We start from the raw sequence: 13,738 nt of genomic DNA, 5'->3' as shown, positions 1-13,738 counted from the left end.
AACGACATCCCATGCCCTCTCGCCCCCTCGGTATATTGCGCCTATAAGGATAAGGCGCTACGTATATACGAAGTCTTGGGTATATGAATTGATGAGATAATCGGGCGCTGAGCGCTAATGAGAAATTCTGGATAATAGGATGGGATTGCTCTGCTGTCTACTAGGGATAGAAGTAGACCTCCGTCGCTAAGGTGACGGGCCGCTGTAGAATGTCCAGGATATGAACTTCTAAAGCATCGTCCCGAACCCATTACGCTGTTCCATTGGATGCTGGAGGAACCTGTACCATCTCAAGTTGTTCCTCACAATAATCTGGATCTTCATAGGCGCGATTCAACCATTTGAGCATGTGTGGCCAAGCTTTGGGCATGATACATTCCACGTTAAGCTCTTCCCCAGACGAATAACAGTTGCATCCATGCTCGGGGGTGTCAAACAGCGGAAGACCAAGAGGTTGATCGGACAAAAGGTATGCACGACAGCGTGAAGCTACGAATGCCGGAAACGAGCCTGGGTAGTCTTTCTGACCGTCCGCCTGGGGTAGGTCCGTAGTTTTCGTATGGAGAGGGTTGGAAAGGCAGATGGCGGATATATGCTGACGCCACGGGTCCCCTAGCAGTGGTCAATGCTTGATGAAGAGCTAAAGGGAGTGAAAGGAGCATCGGGACTTACAGTTATTCGCGAGATACCGGATTGCACCCAATCCTCCATCCGCTAAGCCAATGACATCTATTTTGGCATCCTTTCGAACGAGCCGCCCCCAAGACGCGACAATGCCATCAAACACAGAATTCACATGTTCCTGCCAGTTACCATTGCCGGGAACCTTGTTCCTTTTCGTCTCACCAGGGGGAGGGTCAACTGCCGAGGGTCGAGGTTGAGCCAGCCATGAATTGATCGTCATTGCTCGTCCTGACGCGCAGTGCCAGACAAGCTGCCCGGTATTTGCAAGTACAAGCGCTACATCCCCTTTCGCATTCTCCCCTGGTTTGAGAACAGCCTGGGCGAAATCCACGGCTGAACCTGCATTAATACTCTCAGTGCCGACAATTCGATAAGCCCAGATTCCCAAGTCTTGCACGGGTTCTCCAAAGACCAGAATGATCCGCGAGGCACTAGACAGGTTTTTTGAGACCAGGATGGGAACATGAGGCTTGCTTGGGCCAGAAGTGAGAGGGATGCGTAAACTGACAAGACCCAGGTTGCGCAGGCGGGAGGCTACTATTTTCCGGATGCACTCTGTGCCGTCATGTTAGCATTCCAAACAAGCTTGACACCAGGGAGCCTGTCCGCAATGCCTCGATTCTCATTCTCAAGGCACGAAGAACGAGTACTCACTCACCATTCATTGCCTCCCGTTGCAAATCATTCCAGCGAGGGTTGCGGTTAATCTTGAACTGAAACTCCTGCTCCGGATCTGAAATCTTCCTGATTTGGTCCTTGTCATTGATGAGGTAACTATCTCCAAGGCGTCATTAAGTGTTAGGACTGGCTAGGGATTATAGGATGGGCCCACCCCAGTTTATTCAGATCGGCTGGGAATACAGGATCTTTGGGAAGATCCTGCTTGCAGTATACGAACATCTTCAAACCTAAGAGGCTAGACCGTAGCTTGGAGAAGTCGTTAGGGCGAAGGACTTGACGGTCGTGGTGGTTTAGTCAAATCCGGTCTGGCAAAGGGCGACTTCTAGAGTCTGCTTGCGACGATCAGATGCGTTGCGTAAGAGAGGACTGTCTGAAATCAGGCGAATTGCTTCAGTTCGGTGCGGAGGAGACCGAGAAGAAGAGAAGGTGAGTGGAATCTCGAGCGGAAAAGAAAGAAAAAAAAATCCGTGGAAGAGTCTGCAATGACGAGCGGCTGAGAAGATCCTTCCTGCCTCTGTTTGCTATAGCAGTGAATACAGTCAATATACCCCCCGTTCGCACCCACCTCAATAGTGAAGCCGCGTTTGGTCAATGGGGAGACATGCAGGAAGGGCTGCCAACTTGATTTCTGATAATTGCTCGAAAACTGCTGCGTGAAAGGGAGAAAAAAGCCCAGGGGTGACATAAGTAAAATAGGTGAATGACAGAAAATATGAATGTCCAGTAAGCAGACTGGTGTATAATCTTCTAACCTATCGTACAATCGTTGGAGGACATGTTAAACAAACGCTATGTGTGCAAGAGAAGCAATCCAGGCCTCCCAGACACCAAATAATACAGAATATTTACCAACTCGCCTTCTTGACCCCTGGTAGTTCACCGGCAAGAGCCTGGAGACGGAATTGAAACTGGGGAAAGACATACAACGTCAGTCTATTGGAGTGGCTAATATTTCGGGTTCGGGATAGAGAAATGTCTTACTCTCGCAATCCTGAAGTCACGAAATACACTCCTAGCTATACCTCCTGCAACGCACCGGTTCTTGATTTGTGTAGAACGGGTGTAGGCGTGCATTTGTGAAAGCTGCAATTGGGCTTGGGCGCGGACACGTTGGGGAAGTGTCGTGTTGCGGATGATATAGCGAAGGGCTTGTCTAATTATTTGAAAACGTATTAGGATATCAGCGCGTAGATATTTGTGCAAAGGAGGGATGCATTTTTGACAGAATTGTCAATCAGAATTCCCGTACCGGTCTGGCTCATATTGTTCGAAAACCTTGCGCTTGGTGTGGTCGCGAATAACACGGGCATTGATGAAGCCTCCAATATCGAGCTTCTTTGATCTAAATTGCGACATGGCGACGGCGACTATCAATGGCGACAGTTAATAAATTCGGACATCTATCGGGGAAGTTGTTGGAAATTCGAGCAGGAAGAGTCACGTGGATGAGAAATCAGTATCCCTAATTAGGACTAGCGTCTATTGCAGGCCTCAATGACAAGATTTTTGCGACGCAAGAGAGGTAAAAAGTGACTACTTGAGGCCTGATTGATATTACGGCGGCTTAAATACCTATAGTGAATTTTGATATCACTTCTTCATCCGAATTGGAATCCAAATGCGGACGTTGAGCAACTAACCGTCCCGGTCATCTGGTCTAAATCATTCGGTTGACTACTCATTAAACATGACTACACGCCATTAGAAGTTATCGCATAGATCTTATATGATGAGGTGTCGAGTTGCTGGACGAGTGTCAAGGAATGGACTGGCGCTCGTGTTTCGGCATCCTTGTGGTGGGACGGCGCGTAAAATGATTTTGTGGCGTGCAATGACTTAGACACGGTGCAGCTTTGGTGTGTGGCTGCAATATCCGAGAAAGAGCGATTGGAGAAGAAGTAGTACAACTTGTCAATTCGTCACCGTCTATTGACGAACAGTGTCTATATGTCTGTACAGGGATTGTGTGCAATATCATCAAACGCACCACATCCATCATACCATGATACACCATGCCACTCCAGAACCATTCAATAATTCAGTTCATTCAGTGCTTGGCGTTCTTGAGGTTGGGGTTGCGGGGGTCGTTCTTGTACTCGGCGGCTAGAGGAGGATTGATTATTAGCATCTTCATGTCGAGGAATGTATTAATTCGGTGTAATGGATGCGGCATCGCAGATTCAGGATTTACGAGCGAATCAGGAGGGTTACTTACAGTTGGCCATGGCGTTGGAGGCAGAGTTGATGCCGTAGAGGATGACCAGGCCTAACCACACAGTCAATATCAGAGTTGATGATCACGCTCCCTCATATTCCATCCAGCATAATTTCAATCCAAGAAGGGGGCTTTCGCCGCGATCGAGTCGCTCGGGGGAATCATATAACGTACCGGCGGCGAAGAAGGGGCCGAGAGGGCCGGCTATACCGAGAGATCGTGTTAGTACCATGTTCTTGTCTAGGTCCAAAGCTGCATGATGTTAACGCGGGTACGACTCACCGATAGGGGCCGGAAACTTCTTGGGAATGAGGGACATGGTAGAAATTCGTAGACTTGAATGCGAAGTGCTGTTGTGGAGAAGAGATGGGGTTGGGAAAGGGTGCGACAAGCAGGAGCGGAAGCAACGAGGTTTGTCCGGAAGCAAGAGGCCTAGCCGCTTTAAGCCAAGTACGCGTTGCCGCTTTAGATAAGCCGACAATGCACCCGTCACCAGCGTAAACAATAAACAGCTTGTACGTTGCAGCCACTGGAATTATTCACCAGAATACTTAATAATAACCTGTCTATCAATATGGCGGCATCACTTGCATCCTCAGTTGCCTCCCTTCAGTCCTCCCTGCAACTAATCGACTCCTCAATATCGATTCTCGATTCCGGCGTCAGCGACTTCCCTCGGATGTCCAAGGTCCTCCAAACAACACGAGTAAGTCCTCTGGTGTCAGTCTTGGAACCGACTTCCTGAAATTACTTGAATAGCACTTTGAACTGCTCCCCGAACCGACCCTCCGCGAAGCCCAAAAGGCTTTACTGGACGAAATCACCCCGAGCATCGCCCACCTCCTCTCCCTCGCCTCAAACCACGTCGAACGACTCTCCCGTCGCGAACAGGGCCTCCGTGCGAAATGTGAGCTCCAGGAGGGAAGACTCAACTCCACCCAGGGTCGACAAACCGCAACGCGCAGCCAGAGCAGGACTCCAAGTGGGGGGCAGAACGGTGCTTCCGCGGCGAAGGCGGCTGAAATGAGAAGACTGGTGCAAAAGAAGGAGCGTCTTCGGTATGCGGTTGAACGCCTCGAGCTACAGAGCACACAGAGAGAGCGGCAATTGAGAAAGAGCATGGCACTTCAGTGACCAACTGCTGCCTGGACACCTCATTTCAGTGAGCGGGCAGAGGTATCTATTCCCGCTTCGTTTGCGAAATCCAATATCCTTTGGAACACTCCCACCCCATCTCCAGCCGTGGGAGGTCCCTCATGATCATCATTCGAGCAGCAGTGAATTCATGAGCCTTGTCTCACCCCCCAAAGCATTCCCCAAAAAGGATCCGGCCAACAACCCTTTGTCAGGGTCTTTGCTCGGGATGGCGGCGCACTAGACTCGATCCACTGCGGCTACCAAGGCATCTCCATACTGAGTATTCATGAGCGCTCTGAGCTGCCGCTCGTCTTTGAAGCCTCCAGACTCCAAATCGGGAAACCGGTTGTCGCGTCCGTGGTTGTGATCCTCCTAATTGCCTTCGAATAAGGATTAGATTTTGGAAGATTGGTGTCGGGAGGGGTTGAGGGGGGTTCAATTGGAAATCTGAGAAATATCTTACAGGGGATTTCCCGCCTTTTGTACATAATATAATACATGATTTACCTTTCCATGCCCATAATGACGCCAAGTCTCCCCATCCGGGAGTGCAAACGGCCTAAGCGGTCACAACAGCTAACGCTTATTCGAAGTTTTTCTGAAAATGCTTCTTCGATGCCTGCCTAACTTTCTTCTTATCCGCACGCTTCTTCCAGCTGGGAATGTGCTCACCCTTCTTCTTCGGCGGAATGAACAAATCTGAGGCTGCACCTGACAATCGGCTCTGCCCCTGATCTTCATCGTCACCTTCATCTTCCAGTGCTGCCCTTGCAGCTGCACGCCTTGCGAGCCTTTCCTTCTTGCCCTCGCCGTGTTTATCACCAAGCTTCAGGGTTCTCGGGATGCGGGTCTTCGCGCCAAGGGCCCACAGGTCGCCCCATTGTGATTTGCGAGCATCCTTGTACGCCTGACGGCTGTACGAGCGCGGAACAGTCCAGCGTTCAATTTTCCCGGCTGGTGTACATAGGTCCAAGATGACGTGGCCGCGTCGCTTGATGGGCGAATAGACCACGCGTGGTAGGGAAATGGTGTGGAATTTTGGTTGTTCTTCCTTCGGGGTAGAGTTGGCTTCGGTGACTTCGGGTTCTTCGACTGTCTCGTTCAAGTGCTCGTAGCCTTCGAAGGCCGCGTCCGTAGCTTTGACGCCCTGGGAGATACCCTCGTCTTCGCGTAGGTCAACACCACGCTGGACGGCGAGATAACTGAATTTTAAGTCTTCATGGTTTTGACCCGTCGCGCCGATGATACGCTGGTGGAATGGTGGTCGGATGTACCTTTGCTGGAAGTGGCAATAGTCTTTGCGGCTCTTGGCGTGACCTTCCGTTTGATACATAGGGCATCTTTCGTGGTTAGTACATGGAGCGATGATCATGCCGGGTTCCTTTGGAACTTTTGGGTTCTCGCCGGGCGACTCCGTAGTGCTATTGTACTCGGTAGACCCAGGACTGGATATGTAACGCTTTAGTAGCATCTCGCGGGCCCCGGCAACGGCTTCAAATCCTCCTTGATGGCCCTTCTCTAAGAGGACTAGAACACCGCCATTCGGATTCAGAAGCTGCCATAAGTTCTCAACGTACTCTTTCCGAAGAAAGTCTTGCTCAATTCCTAAGAGTGCATGAGGAGCAATTATGATATCGAACTGTTTTCGCTGGGGAGGCCGTTTATCGTGGACGGTAGGCCCTTCCCTGACGTGGATATAATCAGGCAGTCGCGGGAGGAAGGTCGTGTTCTCCAGCATCACGCTGGCACGAAGGCGGAGGGCATCCGATCCTGTCACAACGGTTGATCTACCCAAAGGATATGGTGTGGATTTGGGATGATCCGGAACCATGAGCTCCCACTCGGCGCGAAGTACATCTCTCCAAGCCAGCACGCCAGCGCCCCCAGCATTAGCATCGAGAATGTTGGGCCCACCTTCTTGAGATATCAAAGACCGTATCCAATCCGACCCTAAGCGTTTCCGTATTTCCGTCAATACGCTTAGAACTGACGCATACATCCCAGGGTATAGTACTGCAAGATATGCATTGGCTTCCATGTCCGACATATAACGCTGCGAAGCCTCTAAAGGGATGGGCAGCCGCGGAACGTGCGCGTCCGCCGGTGGGGTTGTGGTAGAGTGCGGCAGTAGTTGTCCACCGAAGGCGCCGTGAGCAGCCTCCGCGATATGCTTGTTCGAATAATCGCCGAGCATAATTGAGATAGGACCAGTCAAAGTATCCTTCGGCGGAAATATAGTGGCTGGGTCCGTGGACCCTTTCCCTGCCAATGTCAGTGGGTGAATACGCTGCGCGGCACCCTCCGGCTCTCCATCCTCAAAGGGTTCAACCGCGATTTCAGCACCAAGTTGTTCGGCCACTTCTCGCGCTCGCCGCATGGTAGCGGTTTCTTCCACTGGGGGGCCGTGATCCATATCGTATACCATCGGAATCTCATCCCGCATCTCGGCTTCCTCGTGAGGAACCTCCTCCCAACCTCCTCTGCCGTCGTCGCGGAGAAGCTGATCATAATCGCTTTCTTCCTCCTCCTCCACTTCGACAGATTCTTCCTGACGAATTATAGGTTCACCGTAAAGACGAGAATACAGCAGAATCTCCTCTTCATCCAGGTATCCTTCGGGTATACTTTCACCAAATTGCTGTCTAGCTATGCGAACTCGTTGTTCTGCGGCTGCGGCGTGTTCGTCGGGGAAATCGTCCACTTCGCGCGATACGCCGCCAGGATTTTGACCGTGGGAACTTGGGGTCCCAGAATACCAGTCGGCTATATCAAGGTCATCAAGCAATTCCAGGATTTCGGCCTCTGTTGTGCTGATTTTATCAATTAAAGCATAGAGCTTTGCTTCCCGACCCGCTTGCGAATCTGCGTTATCCTGAGAAACGGAAGAGGCACGTCTCTTCCCAACGGCGAGCCGCCCAGTCTCATATCCGGTTGCTCTGCGCTTTGATCGTCGTAATATTGAGGGCGAATCTGTCCTTATCCATGAGAAGGTTGTGCGCGTTTGGCAATTCCTAGGGGTCGAGATTCTAGGTTGGGGGTGATGTTGCGCGCCTACTTGCACCAAGTTGCAAGGAGTTGTGTGAAAAAGGATGTAGGGCTTGGATCGACTCGCCCTTAGAGCAGGAGATCTCAGCACCATTCTCAGCCTGTTCACTACCCTGAAAACAAGAGCAAGAGGCTAGGTGAATTGAAAAGAGATCGCCACCAAATTAAGAGCTGCGCGGAAGAAAATCAGTGCCAAGACAAATACGATGAAGCAAGCATTATCTCATTGGCTACAGATTTTTATGCAGATTACATAACATTCTGTATAGGGATTGGGCTCTGTTGAATTGTGCAATAATACAAAGCTGTTTCGGGGTTGACTCCTCACCCATTGTGCCATTACTGGATTTGGACAGTGAAAAGGAGTGGACAGCTTGGTCAGGGTTCACTATCATCATCACTGCCCATTAGAATCTTAAGGGAAGCCTTGCACTTCACCACTTCGTGATGAAGCGCGGTCAACTTGGCCATCACGGCCATGAGGCTGGGGTCTTGGCTTTCCACACGCACCTTCTCCCTGACTTTGACATCGTCTCCCTTCCATGGAAATACGTCGCCAGCTTCATCATGCGCCGGTTGCCGGGTCCCAAACAGCCGATCGCGGATAGAGAAGCCAGTTAACGAGATATCCGACGCAAAAGCCGTGGGAGTGTGTGTCGGCGTGAAAGACTCAAGAGTCCTGAGATATAGTACTAGAGCCGAATCCGCGATTGATAGATGGAACGAAAGCTGTGGAGGTAGTTGGGGATCAAAGAGCTGTCCCATCACAGTCAGTCGCCATGAACAAAAGGCCGTAGGGTGCAGCGTACATTCTCAGGTGCACTTGTCTCCCACCACTTTCCTCTGACTACATCGCTTTCGCCTTTTAACATTTGCCGGCCCTCAGCAATGGTCTCTCCGAGAAGGTGAATCTGGCTATATATAAAACGCGCATCAAGCGGGTCACCAGTCCATGTGCTCACGTCTACGATGTCAAGGCACTGGTTGACTAGATCCCTGACCGAGACCAGTTGACTGAGCACTAGCTCAGGGGCGTTGGGAGAATTGGACAGATATAGCCGGGTTGTAGGACCCGCTCTCGAGCTAAGAGAGCTAAGGCGAAGTTGAATGTCCTGTAGCAGACACGGTGTTAGTATTCGCTGCCGGCGGATCCAGGCATTTGAACTCAAGCATACCGCCTTTACTATTTTTGTCCCAACTCGAGTTACGAAGCCTTTGACGTTCTCTGAACGCATTGAAGACAGAACCAGCGTAGAGCCAGGCTCCTTCGGGGCGAGCAATGCTGCGCATTCATGGAGACCTTCCCTTAAGGAAGCGAGCGAATCCTGTAGCGAGTGTAGGAGCCATTCTAGCTCCCTTGCCTATCCATCAAAGCTACGGGTCAGTCCTGCAAAAACATGCGGGGGACTCTCTGAGAAGAGTAGCGTAAACTTACTAGTGCAGAATCAGCTTCCTCTTCTAGTTGCTCTGGCGGGAGAGGTGGGTAAGCCCAGGTCGCCATTCTCTCCCAGCTACTCGAGAAGCCCTGCGCAACCTATTTCCACCGTAATTCCCACCCAGACTTCAGGTCCAAACGGGGGTGGTGACGGAGTGTCCCAAGCTCCTTGGTTCAGCACCTTACCAGTCTCTGTGACGAAGATGCGAGAAACAAGCAGTAAGGCCCTTTCGAACAAGGTTAAAGCGCTCCACGTCGATCTGATTAGCTTGATGAAGTGGGAGCTCTAAAGCTGGTCGTGGGTGGTGCAACGTCAGTCATTGCAGCTCCCCAACGCCCTCGCTAACGTCATGAGTGCCCGATCGGGTAAAGAGATCTGGGCTAATCCAGAAACAGTTAGACGACAGGTGCAACGATGACGTCGAGAGAGATCACCACCCAGGCTCTTGCTTCAACTTCCAGAGGTCCCAACGCCGACCATACCGTTGGCCATGATGATGCAGGTTCACTATTATATCATCCACCGGTCGCTCGGGCTCCTGGCCCTAACTTTGCGGCCGGAACATCCGGATCCTTTAATAGCATAACCTCGAGCACATCCTTCAGCATTCCTTCCAGCCATCTCCGATCTCTCCCGCCATCGGCCCCTGCATACCTGATCTCAGCTTCCTTTTGCAGTCGTGATAGTCATAATTCTGTCTACTTCCCTCTTACTTCACCTGTTTTTCTGCAGTCACTTATAGCCAGAATAGAGGCACCAAGCACACAATGCCGGTTTCCAGTAACCCTCCCATTCCACTCCCCTTCAAAAGTACAATAACTGATGCTCTCTGTGTGTAGGAGCTGTACTGGGCTTTTTAGGCCTTTTATTCACCGCTGGAGCCCTGCTTCTGATGTGGCTCACTTTTCTAGGAGGAGTAAGGAACTCCAATCCGTTGAACCAGATATACTTCCTCCAGGTAGACACAAGCAACATCCCTGGCGCACCCGCTCTCTCTCGATGGACTTGGTGGCAACTGTGCGCTGTTGAGAATGGCGACAGTCAATGTGGAAGCTCTAGTCCCGACTACCCGTTTGACCCCCCAAGCCACCGGACCTTTGGCACCGATGTGAATATCCCAGCTGCTTTTATTGGGTGAGTAATCATAATTTTTGCTTGTTGATGCTTCCCGCCTGACTTCTAACCTGTTAAAGGACCAATCATTATTTCCTGACTTCCCGATTCTCATTCCCATTTATGATCATCGCTCTGTTCTTCGGCGTGGTCTCTTTCTTCACCGGAATGTTGGCGATATGCACCCGTATCGGTAGCTATATTTCCGCCCTGATGGCGTGGCTGGCTCTGGTCTTCCAGATTATTACGACCTCTCTTATCACGTACGTCTAATTAGCGCTCTTACCTTAAACGGTTGTCAGCCAAGACTGACATGGCTCAGCGCCGTATATGTCCAGGGTCGAAACCGCTTCAATGAGAACGGCCAGAAAGCTCGTCTCGGTGTCAAGGCCTTTGCATTCATGTGGACTGCCGTCGCTTGCTGGATGCTTGCATGTCTCATGTACTGTCTGGGCGGGTCAGTTAGTCGCAGTGACCGTGGGTATAGCGGCCGAAAGCAGCGCCGACGCGGCTTCTTCTCTTCTGCACGACAACCAAGCATAGAACGGAAAGAAGCCGCATAATCTATCTGCATCAACGTCCTGAAGCCCGCGATATACCTACCAGCTTTCTAATCACCGAAAGGCGGCTTGCTATGAAAAGAGATGAAAATGCAAAACTACGATCCTAACCAGGATAAGAGATGATCTCAGTTGGTACTCTGCGCTTAGATCTCTCCGGTCAAACATCCCCAAAAGCTGTGGGCTGAATATATATACTCGCCGTGAATCCACTCCACAGTGCTTCTCCTGCGATTCCCGCTTATTATCCTCCAGTGCTGTCTAGAATCCACTGATTCAAACAAATTTCGTTGATCTTGTGATTTAGGTTGGGTATTCGCACTTACCCTGACTACGTGCTCTGATAACATGTTTCACGACCACTTCCAGTTCCTTTGATCTTTGTTATGGAGCTCACATGTAATATAATGTCTTAATTATGCCTTTCTAAGTCTTATTGTCGAGTTCCCACCCATTAGACCAAGTACGTATCTCATCGGAAGAATAAACCAGTGTCCCATCTATCGAGTGTTCTAAATTGGGCAAGATACTCTATATACTTTTGCAGAGTCTTCATTGATACATTCATCGTCAAAACAGTCATCGCCTCAGAAACCACAAGGAAATGAGAAATACTGCGCATACCCGCGTGGTTTTAGCTTGATTAGTGGACTTCAGACAATTAACGGTATGCGAGCTCGACGTAAGCTCCGAGGGTTAAGCCAAACTGAGAAAGATCATTAGAGTTGAAGATGTGATGCGTTCATGGCGACTCGACGGCACCACGGACAGCGCTTTGGCCGCCAACCTCCCTGGCGGTGATCTGCAAACCCAAGTCGGCGTTGATGTGAACCATCAGCTCAATCTTGCCCTTGGCCTTGACTCCCTTGACAGCGAGCTCGGCAATAGGCTTCTCGGTCTTCCAGAGGATCTCGCGGATATCCTCCTCTTCATCCTCGTCGGAATCGAGATCAGAGTCCTCCTCGTCGTCTTCGTCCTTGGCCTTCACTTCCTTGGGCTTGGGCTCAGGCTTCGTAACCTTGATTTCACGAACGCCCTCGCAGACACGGATGAAAACATCGCCTCCCTCTTTGGGAACACTGTATTGAGCAACGCGGCGAGCCGGAAGGGCGGTCTCGGTGCTAAGAAGGGGCTTGAACTCGACGGTTTCGCCGGAGGTGAACTCGACACCAATGGCATTGCTGAGGTGCGGAGTGGCAGTAACCATCGGGTGGATTGATTGCTCGATGTCTTCGGTCTCGAATTCCTGGATCAAGGATGCCTGAATAGCGGCACCCCTGGCGGATAACTCTGATGGGTTGATGGCGGCGGTGTCAGTAGAAGGGGCTAGGATCTTGGTCGTTTCGGGGAAGATGCTGCGGGCTAGTAGAGCAATCTTAGGAGTGTGCGATGTACCACCCGAGAAGATGACCTATTAGAACCGTTAGTTGGGGTGAAGCTATCGAGGAGGAGCATAACGAACCTCGTCAATGTCCAAAACGTCCAATTCAGCCTTCTTGATAACCTGCTCGATCAAGCCGGTGAATTGGACGAACACCTTGCTAGACAGCAGCTCGAATCTTGTGCGGTTGATCGTGGAGCCGTAATCGATCCCATTTGCAAGACTCTCGATACTCAGAGTAGCATTGGTACCTAAGCTCAGAGCCTTCCTTGTGGCTTCACCCTCCAACTTCAACTTCGCAAGACCACGTTCGTTTTCGCGAGGATCGGTCTTGTGCTTCTTAATGAACTCCTTCGCAAAGTGGTCGATAATAATCTTGTCGAGTGTCGAGCCTCCCAGTTCGTAGTCGTGAGCAGTCGCGAGGACGGTGTACATGCCACCTCGGCACGCTATAACAGCAGCATCAGAACGGGTGCCGCCAAGATCAGCAACAACGACGAGTTTATCGGTGACAACAGCCTCCGGCCTGGCGTGGTAAGCAAGAGCAGCAGCTACAGGCTCGTGAATGAGCTGCAGAACTTCAAGACCAGCATCCTTGGCGGCAGCAGTCAGGGCCTCACGCTGAGCGTCATTGAAGTCGGTAGGGACAGTGATAACAGCCGCGTTGACCTCTTTGCCGAGATAGTCGGTGGCGGACTGCTTGAGACGGCGAAGATGGCGTGTAGTGATCTCAGAGACAGTCACCGTATTGGGAGTCTCGCTATCGGTGTCACGGATTGAGAATGCAACGGTGGAGTCGGTCTGAATAGGGTGTGCGGAGTTATGGCATGGAGTGGCGTCTATTGACTTGAAGCTGGAGAACCAGTCAGTCAGGGTAGGCTTTGAGACGAGTACCGCAGTCGCTAGCTCGACTTACTTTTTGCCAATGTAATCTCTGAAATACGCAACAGTGTTCTTGGAGTTACGAATAAGTTGAGATTTTGCCTGAGACCCATGATATTGTTCACCACCGATATATGAGAGGACAGTAGGGATTTGGCGATCTGAGACGATTGTGAGTTTTGGGCGCTACTGGCTGTAGACGGCGGGTGGGGGGCGATGTAGAGTAACGAAAAACGAACCTCCTTCTTCATTGGCAATTACTTCAGCCTTGCCTTCCTGTATGTACCGTCAGTCAAGAACGGCTCCTTTCTGAAGGAAACAAGAGAGTGTGCTGAAGCAATAGTGTGGCATACGGGATTAAGGCGGGCAATAGAGCTGGAGGAATTGCCAAAAGAGATACCGATAGCAAATCGCTCGGCGGCACCGCTGGTTTCGTCGCTCATCATGAAGAGGGGAAAAGGTTGCGAAAGGATCGAAAATGGGGAGATGGAGGAGTGGAGGGGAAAGACGAGGACAGTCGACAGCGAAATCGCGGGTCGGCTCAGTCCAATTTGGGCGGACAAAAAAAGTTTTTGATTTTTTGCAAGGCGAGACCGCTGTGGCT

The 13,738-nt window shown here is 50.9% G+C and overlaps 6 protein-coding genes across 6 annotated transcripts; 2 read left to right on the top strand and 4 right to left on the bottom strand.

Moving 5' to 3' along the window:
* Window positions 1-131: 131 nt before the first annotated feature.
* BJX67DRAFT_45896 (uncharacterized protein) lies at window positions 132-1,944 on the bottom strand. The gene is made up of 4 exons (XM_071035041.1): window positions 1,517-1,944; window positions 1,343-1,458; window positions 673-1,239; window positions 132-612 (listed from the first exon to the last, which is right to left on the bottom strand). Exons 1-4 carry the CDS (start codon window positions 1,582-1,584, stop codon window positions 251-253), a joined length of 1,113 nt encoding a protein of 370 aa, XP_070887578.1. The 5' UTR covers window positions 1,585-1,944; the 3' UTR covers window positions 132-250.
* Window positions 1,945-2,809: 865 nt separating this feature from the next.
* BJX67DRAFT_349868 (F1F0 ATP synthase subunit i) lies at window positions 2,810-3,949 on the bottom strand. The gene is made up of 4 exons (XM_071028788.1): window positions 3,863-3,949; window positions 3,755-3,784; window positions 3,581-3,631; window positions 2,810-3,468 (listed from the first exon to the last, which is right to left on the bottom strand). Exons 1-4 carry the CDS (start codon window positions 3,897-3,899, stop codon window positions 3,413-3,415), a joined length of 174 nt encoding a protein of 57 aa, XP_070887577.1. The 5' UTR covers window positions 3,900-3,949; the 3' UTR covers window positions 2,810-3,412.
* Window positions 3,950-4,154: 205 nt separating this feature from the next.
* BJX67DRAFT_379967 (DASH complex subunit SPC19) lies at window positions 4,155-4,714 on the top strand (the record flags this gene model as incomplete). The annotated part of the gene is made up of 2 exons (XM_071032692.1): window positions 4,155-4,286; window positions 4,340-4,714. The coding sequence occupies 2 exons, from the start codon at window positions 4,155-4,157 to the stop codon at window positions 4,712-4,714; spliced, it is 507 nt and encodes a 168-aa protein (XP_070887576.1).
* Window positions 4,715-5,300: 586 nt separating this feature from the next.
* On the bottom strand, window positions 5,301-9,263 carry BJX67DRAFT_371290 (tRNA methyltransferase RSM22; the record flags this gene model as incomplete). Its single annotated transcript, XM_071031060.1, has 5 exons — window positions 5,301-7,613; window positions 8,273-8,518; window positions 8,572-8,874; window positions 8,938-9,123; window positions 9,198-9,263. The coding sequence occupies 5 exons, from the start codon at window positions 9,261-9,263 to the stop codon at window positions 5,301-5,303; spliced, it is 3,114 nt and encodes a 1,037-aa protein (XP_070887575.1).
* Window positions 9,264-9,657: 394 nt separating this feature from the next.
* Window positions 9,658-11,295, top strand: BJX67DRAFT_349857 (SUR7/PalI family protein). Its single transcript, XM_071028787.1, has 4 exons — window positions 9,658-9,978; window positions 10,038-10,332; window positions 10,392-10,574; window positions 10,634-11,295. The coding sequence occupies exons 1-4, from the start codon at window positions 9,966-9,968 to the stop codon at window positions 10,872-10,874; spliced, it is 732 nt and encodes a 243-aa protein (XP_070887574.1). The 5' UTR covers window positions 9,658-9,965; the 3' UTR covers window positions 10,875-11,295.
* On the bottom strand, window positions 11,250-13,690 carry BJX67DRAFT_45703 (ribosome-associated complex protein SSZ1). The gene is made up of 5 exons (XM_071035040.1): window positions 13,488-13,690; window positions 13,374-13,410; window positions 13,169-13,295; window positions 12,334-13,105; window positions 11,250-12,282 (listed from the first exon to the last, which is right to left on the bottom strand). Exons 1-5 carry the CDS (start codon window positions 13,578-13,580, stop codon window positions 11,614-11,616), a joined length of 1,698 nt encoding a protein of 565 aa, XP_070887573.1. The 5' UTR covers window positions 13,581-13,690; the 3' UTR covers window positions 11,250-11,613.
* Between the last annotated feature and the right edge of the window lie 48 nt (window positions 13,691-13,738).

Source organism: Aspergillus lucknowensis, assembly GCF_044049455.1.
Source record: "Aspergillus lucknowensis strain CBS 449.75 chromosome Unknown BJX67scaffold_13, whole genome shotgun sequence".
NCBI classification, from domain to species: Eukaryota; Fungi; Ascomycota; class Eurotiomycetes; order Eurotiales; family Aspergillaceae; genus Aspergillus; species Aspergillus lucknowensis.
The sequence above is the reverse complement of the archived record's forward strand: the minus strand, read 5'-3'. Positions and strand labels throughout refer to the sequence as shown.

What these genes read in the sequence shown, in the direction of transcription:
- BJX67DRAFT_45896 (XM_071035041.1), bottom strand. Translation starts at nt 1,584, where the DNA reads ATGTTCGTATACTGCAAGCAGGATCTTCCCAAAGATCCTGTATTCCCA. An exon ending in GCAACGGGAGGCAATGAATG is followed by an intron (nt 1,240 to 1,342) that starts GTGAGTGAGTAC and finishes ATGACGGCACAG; the next exon opens with AGTGCATCCGGAAAATAGTA. An exon ending in CCGGTATCTCGCGAATAACT is followed by an intron (nt 613 to 672) that starts GTAAGTCCCGAT and finishes GACCACTGCTAG; the next exon opens with GGGACCCGTGGCGTCAGCAT.
- BJX67DRAFT_349868 (XM_071028788.1), bottom strand. Translation starts at nt 3,899, where the DNA reads ATGTCCCTCATTCCCAAGAAGTTTCCGGCCCCTATCG. An exon ending in GAAGTTTCCGGCCCCTATCG is followed by an intron (nt 3,785 to 3,862) that starts GTGAGTCGTACC and finishes CTCTCGGTATAG; the next exon opens with CCGGCCCTCTCGGCCCCTTC. An exon ending in CGGCCCCTTCTTCGCCGCCG is followed by an intron (nt 3,632 to 3,754) that starts GTACGTTATATG and finishes CTGTGTGGTTAG; the next exon opens with GCCTGGTCATCCTCTACGGC.
- BJX67DRAFT_349857 (XM_071028787.1), top strand. An exon ending in ATCCCAGCTGCTTTTATTGG is followed by an intron (nt 10,333 to 10,391) that starts GTGAGTAATCAT and finishes AACCTGTTAAAG; the next exon opens with GACCAATCATTATTTCCTGA. An exon ending in ATTACGACCTCTCTTATCAC is followed by an intron (nt 10,575 to 10,633) that starts GTACGTCTAATT and finishes GACATGGCTCAG; the next exon opens with CGCCGTATATGTCCAGGGTC.
- BJX67DRAFT_45703 (XM_071035040.1), bottom strand. Translation starts at nt 13,580, where the DNA reads ATGATGAGCGACGAAACCAGCGGTGCCGCCGAGCGATTTGCTATCGGT. An exon ending in AATTGCCAATGAAGAAGGAG is followed by an intron (nt 13,296 to 13,373) that starts GTTCGTTTTTCG and finishes CAATCGTCTCAG; the next exon opens with ATCGCCAAATCCCTACTGTC. An exon ending in AGAGATTACATTGGCAAAAA is followed by an intron (nt 13,106 to 13,168) that starts GTAAGTCGAGCT and finishes CTGGTTCTCCAG; the next exon opens with CTTCAAGTCAATAGACGCCA.